Source organism: Salmo trutta, chromosome 40, assembly GCF_901001165.1.
Source record: "Salmo trutta chromosome 40, fSalTru1.1, whole genome shotgun sequence".
NCBI lineage: Eukaryota > Metazoa > Chordata > Actinopteri > Salmoniformes > Salmonidae > Salmo > Salmo trutta.
In genome coordinates, this window is record NC_042996.1 from 23,667,807 (window position 1) to 23,695,309 (window position 27,503).

At 40.7% G+C, this 27,503-nt stretch overlaps 1 protein-coding gene across 3 annotated transcripts in view; it reads left to right on the top strand.

Moving 5' to 3' along the window:
• Positions 1 to 27,503, top strand: part of LOC115180230 (chemokine-like protein TAFA-5) — a 165,663-nt gene that overhangs the window by 75,016 nt on the left and 63,144 nt on the right. For all 3 annotated transcript variants that reach the window (XM_029742152.1, XM_029742155.1, XM_029742154.1), the window contains exon 2: positions 10,112 to 10,261. In XM_029742152.1, coding sequence (XP_029598012.1) covers positions 10,112 to 10,261 — 150 coding nt within the window. The remainder of the gene's footprint in view (positions 1 to 10,111; positions 10,262 to 27,503) is intronic.

Genomic DNA, 27,503 nt, shown 5'->3' on the forward strand with positions numbered 1-27,503 from the left:
AAAGATACAGGTATGTGCTGGTGAGATGTTTTCCTCCTGTCTTTACAAAGAAAGATCTACATTTGTAGCTTTTGGCTCTTATAAGGTGGGAACTGTTAGATGTTTTTGTAATTTTCAACAGTATGATATTGTATAAACTGAATACAGTAGATTACTGTAGAATGCACAATAAAATACCGTACATTTGTTTTACAGCACACTAAGACCGTTCTGTAATTTTTACAGTAAAACACTGTTGAATGCACAGTAAAATACCATAAATGTGTGTTACAGTATTAATTATGGTGCATTGTGGGTAAATGTTATGGGCGGGACAGAGTCACTGGCTCATTAACATAATTTAAGGCATACCTTGTAATTGGCTGTATTGTTTGCACCCGTGAGTGAGAATGTGTTTTAGGAATTCTACAAACCTTGTCCTGAGTCACTACAATACCTGAATGGTCAATTGAAAATTACAGTACCATACTGCATTTTTGGAGTGCCCAAAAACTTTTGATCGCTAGTAAGTACATGGTGTTGTTGTTTCTCACTCATTAACACATTTTGGCTATTTTTGTCCCACCCGTTAGTGAGAGTGCTGTACCAATTTAAATGATATGTGGTTGTAGTTCTCCAGCAATCACAATTATATAGGGAACAGATTTGTGGCATGTTTTGTCCTGTCGTCGCTGTCAGTTTAGAAGCCTTTGTTAAGGCCTGAAGTGCAAGTGGTATAAACGCCAAATATCAGTTTGTATGGTGTAAGATATATATATATATATATGTATATATATATATATATATATATATATGTATATATATATATATATATATATATATCCCAAATGAAATATTCACTATTAGCAATTGCTTATTTTCAATACCGTTCAACAATGAAGTACTATATTGCTGTTTTGTTATATACACTGCTCAAAAAATTAAAGGGAACACTTAAACAACACAATGTAACTCCAAGTCAATCACACTTTTGTGAAATCAAACTGCCCACTTAGGAAGCAACACTGATTGACAATACATTTCACATGCTGTTGTGCAAATGGAATAGACAACAGGTGGAAATTCTAGGCAATTAGCAAGACACCCCCAATAAAGGAGTGGTTCTGCAGGTAGTGCAGCTCATCCAGGATGGCACATCAATGCGAGCTGTGGCAAGAAGGTTTGCTGTGTCTGTCAGCGTAGTGTCCAGAGCATGGAGGCGCTACCAGGAGACAGGCCAGTACATCAGGAGATGTGGAGGAGGCCGTAGGAGGGCAACAACCCAGCAGCAGGACCGCTACCTCCGCCTTTGTGCAAGGAGGAGCAGGAGAAGCACTGCAAGAGCCCTGCAAAATGACCTCCAGCAGGCCACAAATGTGCATGTGTCTGCTCAAACGGTCAGAAACAGACTCCATGAGGGTGTTATGAGGGCCCGACGTCCACGGTGGGGGTTGTGCTTACAGCCCAACACCGTGCAGGACATTTGGCATTTGCCAGAGAACACCAAGATTGGCAAATTCACCACTGTGCTCTTCACAAATGAAAGCAGGTTCACACTGAGCACGTGACAGACGTGACAGAGTCTGGAGACGCCGTGGAGAACGTTCTGCTGCCTGCAACATCCTCCAGCATGACCGGTTTGGCGGTGGGTCAGTCATGGTGTGGGGTGGCATTTCTTTGGGGGGCCGCACAGCCCAGCCCCCCTCTGGCGAGCACAGCCCTCCATGTGCTCGCCAGAGGTAGCCTGACTGCCATTAGGTACCGAGATGAGATCCTCAGACCCCTTGTGAGACCATATGGTGCGGTTGGCCCTGGGTTCCTCCTAATGCAAGACAATGCTAGACCTCATGTGGCTGGAGTGTGTCAGCAGTTCCTGCAAGAGGAAGGCATTGATGCTATGGACTGGCCCGCCCGTTCCCCAGACCTGAATCCAATTGAGCACATCTGGGACATCATGTCTCGCTCCAGCCACGTTGCACCACAGACTGTCCTGGAGTTGGCGGATGCTTTAGTCCAGGTCTGGGAGGAGATCCCTCAGGAGACCATCCGCCACCTCATCAGGAGCATGCCCAGGCGTTGTAGGGAGTTCATACAGGCACGTGGAGGCCACACACACTACTGAGCCTCATTTTGACTTGTTTTAAGGACATTACATCAAAGTTGGATCAGCCTGTAGTGTGGTTTTCCACTTTAATTTTGAGTGTGACTCCAAATCCAGACCTCCATGGGTTGATAAATTGGATTTCCATTGATTATTTTTGTGTGATTTTGTTGTCAGCACATTCAACTATGTAAAGAAAAAAGTATTTAATAAGATTATTTCTTTCATTCAGATCTAGGATGTGTTGTTTAAGTGTTCCCTCTTTTTTGAGCAGTATATTTACTGCAGCATACTGTAAATTATGGCGCATCGTGGAGAAATATTGTGGGAGGAGAAAGAATCGCTGTCTCATTAACATATTTTAAGGCGTGCCTTGTAAGTGCTATATTTGTTGCACCTGTAAGTGAGAGTCCTGTACCAAGTGATACACTACATGGCAAGAAGTATGTGGACATTTGCTTGTTGAACATCTCATTCCAAAATCACAGGTATTAATGTGGCTTTGTTCTCCACTTTGTTGCAATAACAGTCTCCGCTCTTTTGGGAAGGCTTACTGCTAGATGTAGGGCGATTAGGCCTGGCTTGCAGTTGAAGTTCCAATTCATCCCAGCGGGGTTGAGGTCAGGGTGCTGTGCAGGCCTGTCAAGTTCTATGACACTGATCTCGACAAACCATTTCTGTATGGACTTCGCTTTATGCACAGGGGAATTGTCATGCTGAAACAGGAAAGGGCCTTCTCTAAACTGTTGCCACAAAGTTGGAAGTGCAGAATTGTCTAGAATGCTGTAGTGTTAACTTAAACTGCAGTTTAGGGGCCTAGCCCAAACCATGAAAAACAGTCCCAGACAATTATTCCTCCTCCACCAAACTTTACAGTTGGCACAATGCATTTGGGCAGGTAGCGTTCTCCTGGCATCGGCCAAACCCAGATTCGTCCGTCGGACTGCCAGATGGTGAAGCGTAATTCATCACTCCAGAGACCGTGTTTCCACTGCTCCAGAGTACAATGGCAGTGAGCTTTAGACCAATGCTTGGCTTTGCACATGGTAATCTTAGGCTTGTGTGCGGCCCCTTGGCAATGGAAACCCATTTCATGAAGCTCCCGATGAACAGTTTTTGTGCTGGCGTTGCTTCCAGAGGCAGTTTGGATCTCAGTAGTGAGTGTTACAACCAAGGACAGACAATTTTTCCGAACTACAGCACTCGGCGTTCCCGTTCTGTGAGCTTGTGTGGCCTACCACTTCGCAGCTGAGCTGTTGTTGTTTCTTGATGTTTCCACTTCGCAATAACAGCTCTAGCAGGGCAGAAACTAGCAGGGCAGGGACGAACTGACTTGTTGCAAAGGTGGCATCCTGTGACGGTGTCACGTTGAAAGTCAATGAGGTCTTCAGTAAGGCCATTCTACTGCCAATGTTTGTCTATGGAGATTGCATAGCTGTGTGCTCGATTTCATACACCTGTCAGCAACGGGTGTGGCTGAACGCACTATGGCGTGATAAAAGTGTCTGCTAAATGAACTAAATATAAATGCATATGTTAAAAAAAAAGTATTATTCCAATGAGCTCCACCCTAAAAACAAGGCCAATAATAATAACCAGTCTGCTTTGCAGTTCATTTTGGCATGTTCATTTTCACATATACATACATTTACATTTTGGTCATTGAGCAGTCTATCTTGTATTAAACTAAGATAGATAAACAACAACATATCACAGTCATAAAAAGTTAAACTTTTCAGTAACCGTTACCGAGAATGTTGTTGCTGTTCGGGACGGCTATTTGCCAATGTATTTCTTCATATAAAAATACAAGATTTTATGTATTTTACTGAAATATATTTCAAATTAGAATTATTTGGTGGTTTATTTTGATATGCGGGTTAAGTATACTACTTAGTGTCCTCTTTGTAACATGCTGTACCACAGTATGGGTTTGTTTACCTCTACCTTGACAGATGCACAGGCTAAAGCATACACAAGTGAGCCACAAGTACAAAGTGTTCATGCTGTTTTTATATATATATATATATATAAATAATTGTTATTTTTAAATTTTTTATTGTTCATCCTGAAAGATTTGCCCATTTCTGCTCATCACATTGAAGCACACATCCCAGGCTCCCTAGAAAACACACACACACACACACACACACACACACACACACACACACACACACACACACACACACACACACACACACACACACACACACACACACACACACACACACACACACACACACACACACACAATCTGCGTTTAAAGTAATAGGCAACCCCTGTCCGCACACCATTCCACTGCAAATTCGTCTCCACAGCATTCTAGCATCGCGTTCTTGATGGATCACCATTACCCTGAGAATGACCCGGTAGTTAATTATGTTTCTGTGGTGACTAAGGGCCAGATTAAATCACACCTCTGACCCTGTTGCCAATCACATTTACCAATTCCTGGCCCTGATAACCCTCGCCGGATGAGACCTGGGGCCCCCAACACAGTCCGGGGTGAGCAGCAAGGGGAGGGAGTCAGAGGATTGTGTGTGTGTGTGTGTGTGTGTGTGTGTGTGTGTGTGTGTGTGTATATATATATATATATATATATATATATATATATATATATATATATATATATACATATATACACACACACACAGTTGAAGTCGGAAGTTTACATACACTTTAGCCAAATACATTTAAACTCAGTTTTTCACAATTCCTGACATTTAATCCTAGTAAAAATTCCCTGTCTTAGTTAGGATCACCACTTTATTTTAAGAATGTGAAATGTCAGAATAATAGTAGAGAGAATGATTTATTTCAGTTTTTATTTCTTTCATCACATTCCCAGTGGGTCAGCAGTTTACATACGCTCAATTAGTATTTGGTAGCATTGCCTTTAAAATTGTTTAACTTGGGTCAAATGTTTCAGGTAACCTGTTTCCTCCAGCATCTTCACAAGGTCCTTTGCTGTTGTTCTGGGATTGATTTGTACTTTTAGCACCAAAGTACATTTATCTCTAGGAGACAGAACGCGCCTCCTTCCTGAGCGGTATGACGGCTGCGTGGTCCCATGGTGTTTGTACTTGCGTACTATTGTTTGTACAGATGAACATGGTACCTTCAGGCGTTTGGAAATTGCTCCTAAGGATGAACCAGACTTGTGGAGGTCTACAATTTTTTTTTCTGATGTCTTGGCGGATTTCTTTTGAGTTTCCCATGAAATCAAGCAAAGAGGCACTGAGTTTGAAGGTAGGCCTTGAAATACATCCACAGGTACACCTCCAATTGACTCAAATGATGTCAATTAGCCTATCAGAAGCTTCTAAAACCATGACATAATTTTATGGAATTTAGTGTATGTAAACTTCTGACCCACTGGAATTGTGATACAGTGAATTATAAGTGAAATAATCTGTCTGTAAACAATTGTTGGAAATATTACTTGTGTCATGTAGATGTCCTAACCGACTTGACAAAACTATAGTTTGTTAACAAGAAATTTGTGGAGTGGTTGAAAAATGAGTTTTAATGACTCCAACCTAAGTGTATGTAAACTTCTGACTTCAACTGTATGTATGTATGTATGTATGTATGTATGTATGTATGTATGTATGTATGTATGTATGTATGTATGTATGTATGTATGTATGTATGTATGTATGTATGTATGTATGTATGTATGTATGTATGTATGTATGTATGTATGTATGTATGTGTGTGTATGTATGTATGTATGTATGTGCGCATGCGGTTGATGGGTGAACAGCAAGATGTTGATTAAAGGTCAGAGGTCACCTGATTGAATGAATGAGGTGGAGGCTGAACTGTGATTAGAGGGTTCATCAGTGTTCATATTTAATTCATGGATAAGGATTGCAACACGTCCATGGAGATAGGGCGATATAAAATGTACAATTAATGAAAAATGTATAAGAAATACCATGGGGTAAAGTCTAGTGGTTTCCAATGGGGGTCTAATAAGTATTAGAATAAAAAAACATTCCTCCAACATGCCCTCTTAAGTGATTGTCTAGACTGCTATATTAGCTTTTTCTCAATATTGGGTGCATCGCAATACTCAAAATGTGTCCTCTCCTTGTCTTCTTTCTTACATCTGCATTGAGCATGTTCATGCTTTTCCTCATAGAACAATACTGCACACACTTCTGCGATGTTTATGTGCTTACACTCTTAGAAAAAAAGGCTTCCAAAATGATTATTTGCGGAGGGAAAGGGTTCAAGGCACAGCAAACATGTCTACATTGGTAGGTTAAATGCAGGTTAAAATATTGTCCCCACGTAGGCTGCCCACATTAGGCAGATGTGCCTTTGCTTATCGGCTCCACATTGGCCCAGTGTGGGAATCCCATTTCTGGTTAGGGCAGCCCTCAGTTTGCCTAAATAAGCCCATATAAACCCATATTTTCCCAGCAAACATACCCACATTGGGACTATGTGGACCCAATGCGGGTTAAAACATTGGACCAATGTAGGCTGCCAACATTGGGCCAATATGCCTTTGCTCATCGGCCCAACATTGGCCCCAAGGGCAGCCCTCACTTCGCCTGAAGTAAGCTAACCCTTTTGGATCGGCTGCCCCTTACATTGTATTAGATAGTCAACAAAGTTTTTACTATCACGCAACCAAATATTTGTGGGGTCTAGCCCCCAAACACCTTGCTCACCAAATACCCACATGGGGCCAATGTGGTCATGTTAGTTGGGAGTTTCTTTGTAAGGCAAAGGGTTCTAGAACCTTAAACATCCTATGAACTGTTTTTGGAAGAAAAGGTTCTTTGATGATTATTTGGAAGCCAAGAAGGATTCTTTGGAAGGCAAGACGAGTTCTATATAGAACCCTTCTGAATTTGAATAAGCTTTTAAATTGTGCACCAGAGTTGACCTCAGTTTTAAACTTTAACATCAGGAGTTTGAGTAATCTGATAAGTTAAAAAAGTTAGGCGTGAGAATGTTTGAAACTGTACCTAAACTCAGCAAAAAAAGAAACGTCGCTTTTTCAGGACCATGTCTTTCAAAGATAATTTGTAAAAATGCAAATAACTTCACAGATCTTCATTGTAAAGGGTTTAAACACTGTTTCCCATGCTTGTTCAATGAACCATAAACAATTAATGAACATGCACCCGTGGAACGGTCGTTAAGACACTAACAGCTTTCAGACGGTAGGCAATTAAGGTCACAGTTATGAAAACTTAGGACACTAAAGAGGCCTTTCTACTGACTGAAAAACACCAAAAGAAATATGCCCAGGGTGCAAGCTCATCTCATTCCTTCATCAGTGCTCAGACTGTCTGCAATAGGCTGAGAGAGGCTGGACTGAGGGCTTGTCGGCCTGTTGTAAGGCAGGTCCTCACCAGACATCACCGGCAACAACGTCGCCTATGGGCACAAACCCACCGTCGACAGGACTGGCAAAAAGTGCTCTTCGCTGATGAGTCACGTTTTTGTCTCACCAGGGGTGATGGTCGGGTTCGAATCTATCGTTGAAGGAATGAGCGTTACACTGAGGTCTGTACTCTGAAGGAGGATCGATTTGGAGGTGGAGGGTCTGTCATGGTCTGGGGCGGTGTGTCACAGCATCATCGGACTGAGCTTGTGGTAATTGCAGGCAATCTCAACACTGTGCGTTACAGGGAAGACATCCTCCGCCCTCATGTGGTACTCTTCCTGCAGGCTCATCCTGACATGACCCTCCAGCATGACAATGCCACCAGCCATACTGCTCGTTCTGTGCGTGATTTCCTGCAAGACAGGAATGTCAATGTCAATGTTCCGCCCGCGTCTTAATCCCATTGAGCACATTGCGTCTTAATCCCATTGAGCACATCTAGGACCTGTTGGATTGGAGGGTGAGGGCTAGGGCCATTCCCCCCCAGAAATGTCCAGGAACTTGCAGGTGCCTTGGTGGAAGAGTGAGGTAACATCTCACAGCAAGAACTGGCAAATCTGGTGCAGTCCATGAGGAGGTGATGCACTGCAGTACTTAATGCAGCTGGTTGCCACACCGACTGTTACTTTTGATTTTGATCCCCCCCTTTGTTCAGGGACACATTATTCCATTTCTGTTAGTCACATGTCTATGGAACTTGTTCAGTTTGTGTCTCAGTTGTTGAATCTTGTTATGATCATACAAATATTTGCACGTTAAGTTTGCTGAAAATAAATGCAGTTGACAGTGAGAGGGCGTTTCTTTTTTTGCTGAGTTTATATGGGAATATTTGTGCATGTATCTAGTATTCCCTTAATCATTTTACATATACAGTACTGATGTAGTTGATATCTTGCCATGATTTCTGTCTTTCAAATTAGTATTTTCTGTGATTTTATTGTGCAGAGAGTAGGAGAATCAAAGGGAGTATGTATGAGTGAACCAGCATTGTATTTTATGGTACACATCAAATTGGCCAGTTTTACATTGTGTTGATTTTTCAGTGAAATATTTTTAGTGTTGAGTTAAATGAACAACACTCAGTGGTGTAAAATAACCCCACTGTTGTTTTTAATAACCAGAGTTGAGTGTGATTGTGCTAGTTGTACTCTGTGTAGCGTAAAACACTGAAAACCACTCCCATCTTTATAATATTTCCCAGCATGTTCTATTGCATATTGATTTTCAGAATTGTTTCTTTCAATATTTGTTTTGTATGTACATATATTGGTTGATTAATCTTATTCTATACAATGATCAATAACATACATTTTTCTCAACTAATCCAAACTGTTAGTAGTAAGATTTATTGCACCCGTTACTGAGATGGTTGTTCCAGTTTAGATTATTTAGGTAGTCTCAAAAACAGTTAGTCTCAAACCCTGACAGTACTTCTGAATGCAGATTGTGAGTGATTAAAGGTTCCAGTTGTTGAATAATCTCACTCTGGAGGTATACCTCACTTTGCAAGCTAGCATAATGTCATTTGCAGGACTGGGGTTGCTGAGGTATATTCATTGTGCCAATTCTGTTGCAAAATGTTTATTAAACGGAAGCAAATGGAATGAAACAGGGAGGAACCTTCAATTTATTTTTTAAACGGTTTCCATAATGAATATGCTCCTGATGTTGCCTGTAAACCAGGGCCTTTTCTCATTTGGGCAAAAGTCTGTCCTTCACCCTCTCTCCTCCGTCCTCCATGACCTGGAAACCGATAAGTGGTTGAGAGCTGCCAAATTATTATAGATGACGTCCCACACGCCGGAGAGCATGCATAGCGTAGCCTTTTTGTCTTCTACCAAATCAATCAGGTGGTTGTTCGATGAATTGAAGCTTCGGACGTCATTGTTCACGTGTTTCTGATAAAGTGATACAGGCATCGGCACACCGCTAGTTATCTCACACAAGAGATAACTAGTTCCTTTTTTCACTTGAGAAATACTGCACCAAACATCAAGTTAGATGTAAAATTGCGTGGCTAAGACCTCCTTGGCAAAAACATAAAAATTAATGACAGATTTCTTGATTTATCTTAGATTAATTCTGACTATTTTGAGGAAGTGTATACTGGCTAGGTTGTTGCTACGGCATCTCAAGAGGAACGAACAGTAATATCGCTGCTTTTGTCTCGTGTTTCAAGCAAGGGTATTTTAAGTATGTATGCAAGGCACAGACATTTACTTCGCCTAGCCGAGTTCTGCGGGTGCCTTTAGGGTATAACTAGGCCCTCAAAGAAAGCCTTACATACATGTAATGTATGTAATGTATTGTCATAAAGAGTTACTTACATTTTGTTAATAATGTTGGTAGAACTATTCATAGAGGGTTCTAGGAAGAACCTTTAGAGGAGAAAAGTGTTCTTGGTAGAACCCTTTGTAGATGGTCCTAGGCAGAACACTTCATAGAAGTTTCTTGGTAGAACCATTTACAGGGGGTTCTATGAAGAACGGTTTCTACTTAGCACAAAAAAGGGTTCCCCTATGGGCACAAACTGAAGAACCCTGTATGGTTCTACTTTTTCCCTAATAGAGTATGTTCTGCCACTTTGACATAATGTCCTGTCTATGTGATGTCACTTTCAGGTCAACTGGCGGCGGGGACATGTGAGATTGTGATGCTGGACAGGGACAGCAGTCAGCCCAGACGGACCATCGCCAGACAGACTGCACGGTGCGCCTGTAAGAAGGGACAGATCGCTGGGACGACAAGAGCCATGCCAGCCTGTGTGGACGGTAAGAGCTTTTTACATAGTTGAGAACAAGTCTGGATTGATCTTTTACAGTGTGTGGTCAAGTATGTGGGTAAACAGGTGGTGTGTAGACCAGAGTTGGACATATTAGCCACTGATATAGGCCTATACTATCACCGATACTGAAGGTACATTGCAGATTGAAACATTCAAACTAACCAGTACATTTTCCAAGCATATAGTAAGGGTTGTGATTGCGTTGTTTTTATCAGAAAGACTGCTGGAAGAGCTCAGTGATGTCTTGTCAGTGAATAATTTCTTATACCTTATGCTTTACATTATCTGATGCTTTGGCATGGATATGTCAGTGAAATCTCTCTTATGTTCTTGTGGTTTCCAAGTTACCTTTGACGATCCTTTTTGTCAGCAGTGACAGTATGCTGTGAATGTAGCATATTTTTCCTATTCCCCCAAGCCAATTCTATTGCTATTTCTCTGATACCCTTGACGTGTGTTTGTGTGTGCATGTGTGTCTAATAATGAGAAGAAGGACCTGACATCATGACATGTAATCCCCCACCACATACACCTCACACCGAGCTCCTTGCTTCGACTCAGGGGTTTGATATTTGTGTCTTGGCCTGTGTGTCTGGTTCCCCTCTGTTCCCTAAAGTCAGTGTTATTTGTTATATTTCTTCCTGGATCACACACAAGGAGTAGCCAGTACACTGGAAGAGAATAAAAGAAACATAAACAAATTCGATTTCAGTCATTTCAGTTCTCAAGGTCTGGGCCAGTATTGAAATCCTACATTTAAATTGATACAATCTGAGTCTTTCCGACCAACACAATCGCTGTCCTTATTCGTCAATCCTCAATCTCTACTCCTGATGGTCACCTCTTGAGAAGGATAATCCAAATGAGACCCATCACAACCAAGAAAATCCTAATTCTGGAATTGAATCCTGATAGAAACTCTGCAAGATGATCTATCCAATGAGTCATCTGCAACATACTGAATCCTGAGAACAATATATCATCTATTTACTCTCTGTATTGCCATTACAAAATAGTTATTCTGCTGGTTGAGTGCTACACATATCTTGGATACAGTTTGTTCAAGTGGATACATTTAATCTTCCCAACTGCCCCATTTTATAAGTCATATCGTTCCACCCGGTCTGCAAGGAGACAACAAACACCGACAATAAAATCCTCTTTAGACAAAATCTAAATTCTATGCCAAAATATTCCTCTCAGCCCAATTGATCCCGTTCCACTGCGGGCCGATGTGATGTTTTTCTTGTGTTGCATAAATACAGACTCCCCTTGTTTGCCATTTCACTCTCCTGATCCCTTTATTTTCGTGTAATAATGTCAGAGTCTATCTATTGATTCCCATCAATGCAGGTGAAAAAGAGAGCAAGGCTGCTTTTGCCAAGTAGTGTGGTGTTGGAGTGGAGGAGCCACTACACTGATTAAGAGGAGAGCTCGTTGAGGGGCTGAAGACAGAGAAATTGTACCTTCTCCTCAGGTGGTCTGAGAGAGGAGAGGCCAAGGAGGGTGTTTGCATGTGTGTAATCATTGGTATCACTGGTGCTCCAAACTTTAAAAAGTTAGAAGCACAAAACAAAATGTAGAAGCACCAGAAAACAAGATTTACAAAAATCTATTGAGATTTAGCCTATATGTTGTGCTCTAGAAACAATATGGAACCTTGTAAATACATTTGTTTATTATAAATACCTAAAATGTTGTTACAAATAACTGTCATAGAAATTAAAAAGTCATTTGTAGACTGAGGTTTTTAACATGATTTTCCTGTTGAGATGCATTATATTGACAATTGTACACTGGCTCGTTAAGTGTCAAGTTTGTGATAAGGATGTGCAAGACATTCATTCATTGCTATGATCATTGATCTCCTGAAGAAGCTATCCCTTGACCTTTCTTTCTCAGCGAACTCGTTACAGACACTAACGAATCTGCGCTCGAGGAAACAACAGTGTGATGCCTTATCTTTACTACAATTATTTAAAAAATATTGGAGTTTCTTTGGGTCGCACTGGTGCTCCCAAATTAAAACTTGAGGTTGCACTGCGAAATATCTGGTTGCACTTTAAAGCCATGTGTCAACAGTTGGCTGTTGACACTAACACACTCAACATGACAAACTGAGTTGGAGACTGTCTCCAATTGGCCTCTGGGAACTATACCCATTGAAGTGTGAAAGTACCAGGTTTGCCAAATTGGCTGGTCTCTTGTGTTTATTAAATGGATCACAACATTTTATTTGCAACTTTGGGTGTAAAACCAATAGATTTTGTTCATGATGAAAATAAATTGTATGTCAAGCCAGTCCTCCATGAAGCAATTCAGTTTGTCCTTCTCTTAGCAACCTACTGCTTCAACCCAACTCTCCTTGAATAGTTAACAAATGGCAGCTTTCTGAGAGGTGCAATTCTCATTCAAGACTTTTCTTACAAGCCCAAACATTGATGGATAAATGGGCTAGTGACTAAAATGTTATGACAACCCTAGTGCTGAGAAAATGTTGTAACAACTAATTGATCAGTCGGTTCAATTATTATTTATAATACAATCGAAACTGAACCGACCTCAAAGCACTCATTACTAATTGTTCAGCACAAGACAACCTTAATAAAGTTATAAACCTTAGCACGGCAGTCGTATTTATTTCAATACAATTATTAGAAACATTTCTAAATGTAGTGTGATTAGTGACATTTACCATTAAGCCCAACCCTATCCAGTATCATTTCAAAAGAATATACAGTGTGTGTTTTTTACTCTTACCATTGAAGACCATTAGAGACCATACCATTGAATCCATTATAACTTCTGTAGCCTAATAATGTGCTTGTTTACCAGGAATGGTCTAACTAATCCACACCTTTTTTGAAGGGAATAAACACACACAGAGGGGCCGTTTCCTGGACACAGATTAGGCCAAAGAGAAGGACAAACTGAATTGCTTTCATGGAGGACTGTCTTGAATTGTGAGGATGACCACAGAATCTATTTTCATAATTAGCAAAAGTTATTGGTTTTCTACCCAAAGTTGCAAAGAAATTGTTGGGATCCATTTAATCAACACAGGAGAGCAGCAAAATGGATAAAAGGACGTGGCAGTGGTAGGAACAGCAGCATCTAGTGAGAAAAGCCTTTTATTTTCACACTCATTTATGGTAAATAATGCAAGTGACTTCAATGGCTAATTCCTCTGAACAAGGGAAAAGAACTGATTCCAGATTCAAAGGGAATACATTACGTAAAATAAAAAAAGCAATACCCCTGCATCGCAGTGCTAGAGGCGTCACTACAGACCCGGGTTCAATCCCGGGCTGTATCACAATTAGCCCAGCGTCATCGGGGTTAGTGGAGGGTTTGGCCGGGAGTGCTTTACTTGGCTCATCGTGCTCTATCGACTACTTGTGGTGGGCCGGGGGCCTGTAGGCTGACCTCGGTCATCAGTTGAACGATGTTTCCTCCGACACGTTGGTGCTGCTGGCTTCCGGGTTAAGCGGGCGTGTGTTAAGAAACTCGGTTTGGCAGGTCATGTTTTGGAGGATGCATGACTCAACCTTCGCCTCCTGAGCCCAGTGGGGAGTTGCAGTAATGAGACAAGATTGAAATTGGCGAGAAAAAGGGGAGGGAAAAAGCAATGATCCAAGCCGCAGCATACTACTTGTCAGACAAAGAACTGATACTGTATACTGGTGATACTGTATACTGGTTGTTGGGATGGGCTTGGCATTGTGTGTCGGGTGGCCGTGGGTGGCTTTTGATCGTGTCTTACTTATTGCTAGTAAGAAATAGGGTCCAAATCAGATATTAGGTACTATATTTATTGACAATTATATGAAACCAATAAATTAAAATTGCAAATTTTGGTGCAATCAATTACTGTAGCTTAATTTCCCAGAGATCAAATTATATTTCAACAAAATGTTTCAGGAATGCTAACCTTATCTCTTTCTAACTACAGAAACCATTTCAGCATGCCCTGAAATAGTGGGTGTTGAATTCTCTTTCTTGTGCTTTTTGAGGTGGAACAACCCATAAGGGTTAAGTCACAGGTTAGATATACTGTACATTTGTATACACTGGTTCTCTGTATTGTATACCCTTTGTTTTGCACACCACTATTATTCCATGAGACTGGAAGAGAGAAATATATACAGATGTAGGATATTAGTCTCATCACTCTTTTGTTCCTGAGAAATGCAAACGTGTAGTGTATTCAAGATTTAAAAAGGCTTCTAAAGTTTGTAAGTTTCACTTTAGAGTGGCAGATTTGATATGCCCTAACAAAAAATGCATTAACCCCTACAACAAAATGTCCATCAATTATAATCCACATAAAAATGAAAATTTCCTGTTACTTTCACAAGTTTGGACAGCACAGTACAGTACTGTACAGTAAAGAAAAGTAGAGTAGAGAATAGGTCAGTATAATACAGTGCTGTACTGTACAGTAGTGTTTAGTACAGTACAGTAGAGCACACTCAAGTAAAGACATTCATAATCATGCATTTCTGTATAGCACAGATTAGGGAGACATGATGTCATTCTGTCACAATCATTATGTTAGCTGGTGTTAATCCACTTCACTTACTGTAGTTCAATAACCAAAATAGATTTTTCAAACTCAAGGTGTCATATCATAGCTGACACCCCATTATTTCCGAAGACATCTTTGAATCTTAATTTGGAGTAGATCTTTAGGAGTTTTGGTCACATAAACTGAGGGAGATTTTACTGTCATTCTGTTACAAAACTTTACATCTGCACTGTTCTTTGAGTAAATGTGTTTTTGTAAAATTCTCAGTGGAAATTGTTAAAAGTAGTCCTTGTTCTTAGAGTTGTATAGTTTGTTTAACTTCATAATCAATGGTTTTTGTTTGGTATACTTTAAAGTGAAAAATCATTGTTACTGTGGAATTCCCCAAAATGTACAGTGCAACATACACAGTAAGTGGTGAATTCCATTGAGAAAACATACCATGTCAGCTCAGTACATTCCATTTAGTATGAACTGCAGTAGTTGTAACAAGGAGGAAAGGGTGTTGGTGTGTGTTGTGTGTTGGGAAGGGAGGTTTAGTGATCTAGTGAATCATAATGGTGTCATGACTCTCTCTCTTTGGTGAGGATCAAAGGTGCCATATCAGCTTGGCAATGGCTGACAGATAGCCAGACGACCCCTCTCTCCCACAGTAAAGGAGAGGGGGGAGTTGGGGAGGTTAAGACTTAACAGCCAGTCATAAATAGTTTGCAGAAACTCTCCCTCTGGCTCTCTAATATGGGAAGATTGAAACCTTTTTGTTCCAGAGGCTCTTAGCTGCCAAAACGTTCATGTCAATAAAGGAAAACATTGGACATTATATCCTGACATTCAAATGTTAGAATGGTTTGTGGGGATCTAAAGAATATCATGTCACATTGTTTATTATTTTGTGATGTCATTAAGGATGGTATAACAAAGTAACTAACTCTAAAAGTGTACGCATTCTATTTATCAACTTTACATCTAAATGATGTATAAAATATATGATTAAATAGGAGAACACTTTTGTGATGATGGCAACGTGATTTTAGCCTTCTAAATGATAATTGTTTTTCATATAAAGTTGTACCCGGTCAGTAACCACGCCCAAGTAAGCACAGACATTGTGTCGGCGTGATGGAATGCCCCCTTTTTAACTTCTATGGGCTACGTGGGATGCTAGTCCCACCTGCGGGACACAGCCAGTGAAATATCAGGGTGGCAAATTCGAAAACAACAAAATGTCATAATTCAACTTTCTCAAACATACAACTATTTTACACCATTTTAAAGATACACTTCTCCTTGATGTAACCACATTGTCCGATTTCAAAAAGGCTTTACAGCGAAAGCAAAACATTAGATTATGTTAGGAGAGTACATAGACAAAAATAATCACACAGCCATTTTCCAAGCAAGCATATATGTCACAAAAACCCAAAACACTGCTAAATGAAGCACTAACCTTTGATCTTCATCAGATGACACTCCTAGGACATTATGTTATACAATACATGCATGTTTTGTTCAATCAAGTTCATATTTATATACAAAAACAGCTTTTTACATTGGCATGTGATGTTCAGAACATGCATTCCCACCCAAAACTTCCGGTGAATTTACTAAATTACTCATAATAAACGGTGACAAAATACATAAGAATTATTTTAAGAATTATAGATACCGAACTCCTTTATGCAATCGCTATGTCAGATTTTAAAATAGCTTTTCGGCGAAAGCACATTTTGCAATATTCCGAGTACATAGCTCAGCCATCACGGCTAGCTATTTTGACACCCGCCAAGTTCGGAGCACACTAAACTCAGAATTACTATTAGAAAAATTGTATTACCTTTGCTGTTCTTCGTCAGAATGCAATCCCAGGACTGCTACTTCCACAAGAAATGTTGTTTTTGTTCCAAAAAATCCATAGTTATGTCCAATTACCTCCGTTTTGTCCGTGCGTTCAGGTCACTATACAAAGGGTAACGCGTGCATTTCGAGACAACATTTTTTTCAAAATGTTCCATTACCGTACTTAGAAGCATGTCAAACGCTGTTCGTAATAAATTTTTATGGTATTTTTCTCGTAAAATAGTGATAATATTCCAACCGGACAATAGTGTATTCATTCAAAGAGGGAAAGAAAAAACAGCGTGCTCATGTGAACGCGCATATCCAATCTCTTTGTCACCAGGCAGACCACTGACAAGCTGAGCTACTATACTCTGCCCAGAGACAGAAGTGCCTTAGAAAGTGCTACGTAACCCCACAGATACTGTAGTTTCGATAGAGAATCAAAAGAAGAACTACAAATTCTCAGACAGGCCACTTCCTGCTTGGAATTTTCTCAGGTTTTTGCCAGCCATGTGAGTTCTGTTATACTCACAGACACCATTCAAACAGTTTCAGAAACTTCAGAGTGTTTTCTATCAAAATATGCTAATAATATGCATATTCTCGTTTCTGGGCAAGAGTAGTAACCAGTTTAAATCGGGTACGTTTTTTCATCCGGCCCTGAAAATACTGCCCCCTATCCCCAAATAGGTTAAAGCCTTGGTAACAAAATTTACATTAGACCAAAACATGCCTGGTTGCTGCTTGCGTGTAAAGTGGTCGATGGCCTGAACCTGAATAATCAACTACTACAAGACCAAAATACCAAAAGATGTTGAAATGGTTAGAAACTCAGAAACTCTGAAGCTCCCAACCTCAACACTACAAGAGAAGATAACCTCACCTAAGAGACCAGTAACATTCAGTCTGCAGCTGTGCATGTAAGTGATCCTAGAACTTTGACTAAAGACCTGAGGTGTGGTAGGAATAATCCCATTTTAGACACCAAAATATACTTCCAACTTTGAAGTATATTTTCTAACAACACTCATTTTTTCAACCACTCCACAAATGTCTTGTTAACAAACTATAGTTTTGGCATGTCCGTTAGGACATCTACTTTGTGCAAGTAATTTTTCCAACAATTGTTTACAGGCAGATTATTTCACTTATAATTCACTGTATCACAATTCCAGTGGGTCAGAAGTTTACATACACTAAGTTGACTGTGCCTTTAAACAGCTTGGAAAATTCCCGGAAATGACGTCATGGCTTTAGAAGCTTCTGGATGTATTTCAAGGCCTACCTTCAAACTCAGTGCCTCTTTGCTTGACATCATTGGAAAATCAAAAGAAATCAGCCAAGACCTCATAAAGAAAATTGTAGACCTCCACAAGTCTAGTTCATCCTTAGGAGCAATTTCCAAATGCCTGAAGGTATCACATTCATCTGTACAAACAGTAGTACGCAAGTATAAACACCATGGGACCATGCAGCCATCATAACGCTCAGGAAGGAGACGCGTTCTGTCTCCTAGTGACGAACATACTTTAGTGCGAAAAGTGCAAATCAATCCCAGAACAACAGCAAAGGACCTTGTGAAGAAAAAAAAGTATCTATATCCACAGTAAAATGAGTCCTATATTGAAATAACCTGAAAGGCAGCTCAGCAAGGAAGAAGCCACTGCTCCAAAACCGGCATAAAAAGCCAGACTACGGTTTGCAACTGCACATGGGGACAAATATTGCACTTTTTGAAGAAATGTCCTCTGGTCTGAAACTGTTTGGCCATAATGACCATTGTTATGTTTGGAGGAAAAAGGGGGAGGCTTGCAAGCCGACGAATACCATCCCAACCGTGAAGCACGGGGGTGGCAGCATCATGTGGTGGGGGTGCTTTGCTGCAGGAGGGACTGGTGCACTTCACAAAATAGATGGCATCATGAGGAAGAAATATTATGTGGATATATGAAAGCAACATCTCACGACATCAGGAAGTTAAAGCTTAGTTGCAAATGGATCTTCAAAATGGTCAATGACCCCAAGTATACTTCCAAAGTTGTGGCAAAATGGCTTAAGGACAACAAAGTCAAGGTATTGAAGTGGCTATCACTAAGCCCTGACCTCAATCCTATAGAAAATTTGTGGGCAGAACTGAAAAAACGTGTGCGAGGAAGGAGGCCTACAAACGTAACTCAGTAACACCAGCTCTGTCAGGAGGAATGGGCCAAAATGTATTATTGTGGAAGCCTGTGGAAGGCTACCCAAAACGCTTGACCCAAGTTTAACCTCTCTGGGCAAGCGTCCCACCTACTCAACAGCCAGTGGAATCCCGTGGCGCGTTATTCAAATACCTTAGAATGCTATTACTTAAATTTCTCAAACATATGACTATTTTACACCATTTTAAAGACAAGACTCTCGTTAATCTAACCACACTGTCCGATTTCAAAAAGGCCTTTACAACGAAAGCAAAACATTAGATTATTTCAGCAGAGTACCCAGCCATAAATAATCAGACACCCATTTTTCAAGCTAGCATATAATGTCACATAAACCCAAACCACAGCTAAATGCAGCACTAACCTTTGATGATCTTCATCAGATGACAATCTTAGACATTATGTTATACAATACATGCATGTCTGTTCAATCAAGTTCATATTTATGTCAAAAACCAGCTTTTTACATTAGCATGTGACTAGCATGTGACTAGCAATCCCACCAAACACTTCCGGTGAACTTACTAAATTACTCACGATAAACGTTCACAAAAACATAACAATTATTTTAAGAATTATAGATACAGAACTCCTATATGCACTCGCTATGTCCAATTTTAAAATAGTTTTTCGGTGTGAAGCACATTTTGCAATAATTTCTAAGTAGATAGCCCGGCATCACAGGGCTAGCTATTTAGACACCCAGCAAGTTTAGCACTCACCAAAGTCAGATTTACTATAAGAAAAATGTTATTACCTTTGCTGTTCTTCGTCAGAATGCACTCCCAGGACTTCTACTTCAATAACAAATGTTGGTTTATGGTCCCAAATAATCCATTGTATATCCAAATAGCGGGCGTTTTGTTTGTGCGTTCAAGACACTATCCGAAAGGGTAAATAAGGGTTACGCGCCCGAGCGTTCGTGACAAAACATTTCTAAATATTCCTTACCGTACTTCGAAGCATGTCAACCGCTGTTTAAAATCAATTTTTATGCAATTTTTCTCGGAAAAAAGCGATAATATTCCGACCGGGAAAGCGTGTTTACGTTCAAAGAGAGAGAAAGTAAAAGCATGGGATCCCCTCGTGCACGAGCCTCAGTCTGATGGCCCTCTGATCGACCACCATCCAAACGCGCTAAAGTTTTTCAGCCAGCGGCTGGAATTACATCATTCAGCTTTTTCCCGGGTTCTGAGAGCCTATGGGAGCCGTAGGAAGTGTCACGTTACAGCAAAGATCCTAAATGTTCAATAAACAGAGCCAAGAAGCCCAAGGAATGGTCAGAGAGGGTACTTCCTGTTTGGAATCTTCTCAGGTTTTTGCCTGCCATATGAGCTCTGTTATACTCACAGACACCATTCAAACCGTTTTAGAAACTTTAGGGTGTTTTCTATCCACAAGTATTAATTATATGCATATCCTAGCTTCTGAGTTTGAGTAGGAGGCCGTTTAAAATGGACACACATTTTTTTCAAAAATCGCTGTAGCGCCCCCTATCCTAGGGGAACGCCAAGAGGTTAAATGTCAGGAATTGTGAAAAACTGAGATTAAAAGTATTTGGCTAAAGTGTATGTAAACTTCCGACTTCAACTCTATATTGCATTTCTTATCTGAACGAGCGGTGGTTCATGTGCAAAGTATTACTATTCCTTTGAGAGTAGGTTCCAAAGGTACGATAAGTTTGACTCCCTTTGTCCCTCTCTCTTCCTGACCCCTCCCTTTTTTATAACCAGGCAAGTCCACTAGGGACCTGTTTCATTGTATTACGTTTCTAATCAATAATCTATACCGTGTGTGTGTTTATGTATTCTGTGTAATTTACATTTAAGTCATTTAGCAGATTCTCTTTTCCAGAGTGACTTAAATGCATATATTTCATAAAACTTTTTTTTTCCCGGACTGGTCCCCCGTGGGAATCGAACCCCCAACCCTGGCATTGCAAACACGATGCTCTACCAACTGAGCCACACTGGACCTTTAGTTAGTTAGTAAGTAAATAAATCATGAAGCCATTTTGTGTATTGCTGACTTATCAATAAGGTTAGGGTTCTTGCAGATATCAAGGAATATGCAACATTCAGAATGAGACTGATATGAGGTAATAATAATTAATAAGTGACTGTTAACGATATATAATATATCTATATGTATTCCAAGAGTTTAATTCGGGAGATGGTAACTCGTGGTAAATGTTCATGTGGTGCCCCAAATTCCCAATGAGTTAGTTGTTACATGATTAGTTTAATCGAGTAACAATTAAATATAGTTAATTGATTTGATGAATAACAGTCATCACATTAATGATGGTCACGTCACGACAATGGGTTCCTGTAGTAGACATCCAGATGGAGAGTGGGATGCTGGTGTGCCTAGCAGTCTTTCTGGGCATGTTAAACCGGCCTTCTGGCCTCTGGGTCGAGAGGGGAATTTGGAGGTGGAGTATCTGCCACCTCTGTATGAACACTGCATAGAATGTTGTGTTGGAGTTGGAGTAGGAAAGATCAGGTGAAGCTATGCATGATGTATAACTGCCCACGGAGGTTACATGATGGAGGGAAAGGAGGAATTTGATTGTCAGTTAAATGGTTGAAAATGTGATTATTTTGGCAGCTTGAGAGCACGTCAAGGTTTATTTTAGGTAACAGTGTTACAAAACAACAATATGAGCATTTTCCTTAAGAACCTAAAGTTCCTTATTAACAGCATTTGGAAAAATCCATTTTGAACACAAAATGATCTCGAGAGGGACTCCTCGAAGAACAGAAGCTACACACCAGCAATTCTCCTATTCTCCATTGATATTCTCAACACTTCCACTAGCTCTATCAACACTTCTACTCCCCGGAACGTTGTCAGTGAAAATACAGGAGAACTGTCGAGTGTCGAGCCATCACTGCTTTTTCTCCTACCAAAGACAGAAGAGAAAAATACAACTCCAAGGAGTACTCTTCGATTCTCTCAATTTGTTTCCTGAACCTAATGCAATGTTATTTCTCTAGGGTAGTTATATCAATGTCGTTTTTTGGTGAGTTTACAATAAAACATATTGTGTAGGTTGTTTTCTGTATGACAGGCAGAAATATAATACACAAAGAATCCTGCATGCGTTTCCCTTCAGGGATGTCTACTGACATATGACACAGATATTAGCATAGAAGTAAAAAGTGTGGTATGTTATACCGCTCATTCCCACTCACTTCTCTTCCCATCTGTTAACATTACACCCCTCTTTCTTTTCATTTGCTTATGCTAAATCACTCAGATTCATAAAGTTAAAAATAAAGTAATCCTAATGGAACTAGCTATACACTCAGAACATGAACATGATACATCATCAAATCCCCCTCATATCAGGGGGAGTTAACATGAAATTCCACGAGAGTTAGCAATATCCTCCAGATTCAAGAATTACCTATGCATCAGGTGATACAGCACTGATGCAGTTTGAATACACCAGACAAAATAGCTTCCTCCTTATCCTCCTCTTTAACAAACAGCATTAACCGCACTTCCTGTTTCTACCCATAACCCCTTTTCTGGATCGGACCGAGATGGATACACTTTCACCGCCTGCTAACGTTAGGTTAGATACACACAGACCACATATGCCTCCACATGAGCGAGGAATGTACACAACACAATGACGAAAGAGACAGTTTGTGAAAATATTCTTTATCTACAGACAGCTCTGTAGCATACTTAGGCAAATAGGATGACTAAAGACAGTACAGTTTGGGGGTTTCTATGAGGTGGGGGTAAAATGTCAGACAGGAAAAAAAGGAGAAAAGTGGAGCATATTATAATTATATATGGAATAGTGGAATGCACAAGCCTTCTGGAAGATCTGATGAAGGAGAAGATGGCGGACAGGAAAAATGGAGAAAGTGAAACATGTTTTGAGTTCACACAGAACTTTTGGAAGAGCTATAGAAGGAAATTGAACTTGACGAGAGTGTGGATAAATTAACTGCGGTGGCAGGTGCGGTGAAGAACGCTGAGTTTGAACCTCGTCCTGATAATGACAAAAATGATTCTGGCCCAGTGGGAGTGACATTTTTTGAGAGAATGGATCTTTGCCTTCTGGCAGATCCATATGTGGTGTCAGGTTGGGTGTGAGAAGAGTTTGGGGGAATGTTGGGTCGGTGAAAGTGACTCGGAGTGGAATCGTGTTGATTTTTTTAATCGTTTCTGCCATCCAGAGGGAGTGTGCACTCCAGACCACATGGCTGGGGACAACAACTGTGACTTGCTTTCCTATCCGGAGCAGGGTGTTGAAAGTAGTGATAACTGGAGTGGTGTAAAGTGTTGAGGACAATCAACTGAAGTTGAAGCTTTCCGGTGTCTGTGACACCCGCCGTTTGGTGCGACGCAGACCTGGTGGAGAGCGTGGTGAAACAGAGAAGTCACTATCTGTACTACTGAGTTTTAATGCAGTCTTTACCAGATGAAGTCAAGTTAGGATGTGTCAGTTATCCCGTGAGAGCTTTTGTCAAGTTTATGGTCATGTGGCAGCAGTGTGTAGGAGGGAGATTCCTAGATGTGAGAAGTGTGGAGGATGACATGAGACAAAGCATTTGTGTAGTAATGGTGGAAAAAGTTGTGTGTGTAAACTGTAGGGATACCCATGGTGCTGGAGATCAGAGGATGTTCGGTGAGAGAAAGGCATGTTGACGTTGCCAGGATCAGAGTAGTGCAGAAGGTGTTGTATGCTGAGGCAGTGAAGAGTAGTAGAGGAAGATGGGTCCAGGGTGAGAGATGCTAAGAGGATCCCTGTGAGTAGGCCGAGGCCAACAGAGAGTGATAGGAATAACATGTGCTTCAGTAAGGTTGGTTTTTTGGCATTCATGGCCAAGGTTGTCAATTGCACCTGCAAGTGGCCCTAGCCCTCACCCTCCGATTCAACAGGTCCCAGACGTTCTCAATGGGATTGAGATCCGGGGCTCTTCGCTGGCCATGGCAGAACACAGACATTCCTGTCTTGCAGGAAATCACGCGCAGAACGAGCAGTATGGCTGGTGGCATTGTCATGCTGGAGGGTCATGTCAGGATGAGCCTGCAGGAAGGGTACCACATGAGGGAGGAGGATGTCTTCCCTGTAACGCACAGCGTTGAGATTACCTGTAATGACAACAAGCTCAGTCCAATGATGCTGTGACACACCGCCCCAGACCATGACGGACCCTCCACCTCCAAATTGATTCCGCTCCAGAGTACAGGCCTCAGTGTAACGCTCATTCCTTTGACGATAAACGCGAATCCAACCATCACCCCTGGTGAAACAAAACCGTGACTTGTCAGTGAAGAACACTTTTTGCCAGTCCTGTCTGGTCTTGCCTACCTTCTGTAAGCTGTTAGTGTCTTAACGACCATTCCACAGGTGCGTGTTCATTAATTGTTGATGGTTCATTGAACAAGCATGGGAAACAGTGTTTAAACCCTTTACAATGAAGATCTGTGAAGTTTTGGGGCTTTTTACAAATTACTTTGAAAGACAGGATCCTGAAACATGTATTTTTTTGCAGACTGCCATATTACCAAAGAAGAAGAAATACATTATGGGGAGATCAGAGTACATTAGATGGCTGTCTGGCTGGCTGGCTGGCTGCTACGGCCCTGAGCAGAGACGCGATGCTGACTTTAAGGAATGAAATAAAACTATTAATATACTAAAATATTGTATTATTTCATTGTAATTTCCGATTTTTCTATGTGGACCTGACAGAGACAATTTAATATTTTCACTTGAATAAATAGGTTCACTATTTTTGTATTTGGAATTTCCATTAAAAGCACAAATAATTGGTCTCATTATTTAATTATGCAATTAAATAATTGAAACCGCAATCGAAAAATCACAATTTTTTACAAGCAGTAACCGACCCTAAACAAGCACTAATCGCTTAGCACTACCTATTCATACCAATTCTCATTCCATTCAAATCAAATCAAATATTATTTGTCACATGCGCCGAATACAACATGAAATGCTTACTTACAAGCCCTTAACCAACAATGCAGTTCAAGAAATAGAGTTAAGAAAATATTTACTAAATACATTTTTTTTTTAAGTAACACAATAAAATAACAATAACGAGGCTATATACAGTATGCTTGGAATCTATAAGGGTTAATTGTGTCCCACCTACTATTCCCTATAAAGTGCACTATTGGCCCTGTTCAAAAGTAATGCAATATATAAGGAATAGGGTACCATTCGGGATGCAGGTCCTGAATGCTACAAGTAGCTTGGGAGTAGTTCCACCATGATACACCATACTTATTTGGGCCCTCCGCCACTTAGCTATTTTCCTTATTACTGATACAGGTAAGTGCCAAAATAATGGAAACCCCTTGAGTAAATCAGAGTTCTGGCAGCTATGTTATGGTATGGTGTGCATTTTCCTGGTCCACTCAACCCCTTAGAGTGCACAGTAAACTCCAGTAAATACTAACCTTCTACCCCAAGCCATAAGACTGTTAAATAGTTAGTCCGGGTAGCTATTGGTTAACTATTTAACTATCTACAATTGACCCTTTTTGCACTAACTCATTTGACTCATCACATACACTGCTGTTACTGTTTATTATCTACCCTGTTGCCTAGTCTACCTCAATTACCTCGTACCACTTCACATCGACTCGTTACTGGTACCCCGTGTATATAGCCATGTTATCGTTACTCATTGTGTATTTATTCCTTGTGTTATTGTCTTTCTCTCTGCATTGTTGGGAAGGGCCCGTAAGTAAGCATTTCACTGTTAGTCTACACCTGTTGTTCACAAAGCATGTGACAAATATTATTTTATTTTATTTGACCTAACAAAGCAGGTGTAAAAGAAACACCTGAAACTAGATTCTTGACGAGAAGAAAAAAAAAACACTGTCGGGGGAGGTATCTTCAACACTAGTTCAACCAATCCAGTAAATATGGAGGAGGAGTTAAGATGGAGTGTCGCCTTGTTAGCGTCCAAAAGCGGAAGTCCAGGCTCTCTTTCCATTTCCCTGAAAACCGGACTATCCGGTTGTTGGAAACTCGGCAGAGGCTAGTAAATACAGAGCTATTCTGCGTGATCACCTTCAACCTATGGTGAATCATTTCTATCCTGATGGGCATGGATGACAATGCCCCCATCCACAGGGCACGAGTGGTCACTGAATTTTTTGATGAGCATGAAAATGTTGTAAACCATAGGCCATGGCCGTCTCAGTAACCAGATCATAACCCAATTGAACACTTATGGGAGATTCTGGAGAGGTGCCTGAGACAGCGTTTTCTACCGCTATGCACAAAACACACAAAAATTGAATTTATTGTGGAAGAGTGGCGTCGCATCTCTCGAATAGAGTTCCAGACACTTGTAGAATCTATGCAGAGGCGCATTGAAGCTGTTCTGGTGGCTCGTGGTGGCCCAGCGCCCTATCAAGACACTTTATGTTGGTGTGTCCATTATTTTGGCAGTTACCTGTATATTGTGTATGCAGTGCCTCTGTGCCTCTAAGTTAATGTCTTTTACTCCTTTCACTGTAATAATTACTCAATGTAGGGAAATCTAAATGGATCCCATCCTATAAATATTCCTGTGATTAGAGAATGCTGTCTTTTATGCACCTCTCACAATGCAAGCTTGTATGAATAGTTATTCTCCCCTGATGTATAGTTTGACAAGTCATCCTGTTAATGATCATCATTGCTTAAGTAACTCTCCATCAAGCTAGCTGCATATTCACTTGCCAAATTGACACTCCTTTATTCCCTCTACTTCAGATTTCAACACCTAAGACACATCCTTCCCAGTGTTAACTCTCCGTTAAGCTAGCTACTGTAGCTACCTCTGGCTTGCAAATTGACACAGCGGTCTAAGGCACTGAATCTCAGTGCAAGAGTTATCACTACAGGTCCTGGTTCGAATCCAGGCTGTATCACATCCGGCATTGATTAGGAGTCCCATAGGGCGGCGCACAATTGGCCCAGCGTTGTCTGGGTTTGGCCAGGGTAGGCCGTCATTGTAAATAAGAATGTGTTCTTAATTGACTTGCCTAGTTAAATAAAGGTTAAATAAAAAATGATATCTGTGTTTTTGCATGTACATTGTTTGTTGATTCAATTTATGCTACACAAAGATAAATAACATAGAGTTTTCTAAACTAATCCAATCTGTTAGTAATTGGATTTATTGCACCCGTTACTGAGATGGTTGTCCCAGTTTAGATGATTGAGGTAGTCTCGCTATTCAATTTTCCGTAACCTGGCAGTTATTCTGAATGCAGGTTGTGGATGATTAATAATTCCACTTGTTGGATATTGTAACTCTGGCTGGATTCCAATAGGAATTACACATCTCTTTCCAAGCCAGCATAATGTGACTTGCAGGCCTGATGTGGCCTGTAAACCAGGAGATTCCTAACACCACTGTGTTAGGGTATACCTAGGCCCTCAAAGAAAGGCCTTGTGATATACACTGAGTGTACAACACATTAGGAACGCCTTCCTAATATTGAGTTCTACCCCCTTTTGCCCTCAAAACAGCCTCAATTCATTTGGGCATGGACTACAAGAAGTCGAATGCATTCCACAGTGTTGCTGTCCCATGTTGACTCCGATGCATCTCACAGTTGTGTCAAGTTGGCTGGATGTCTTTGGGTGGTGGACCATTCTTGAT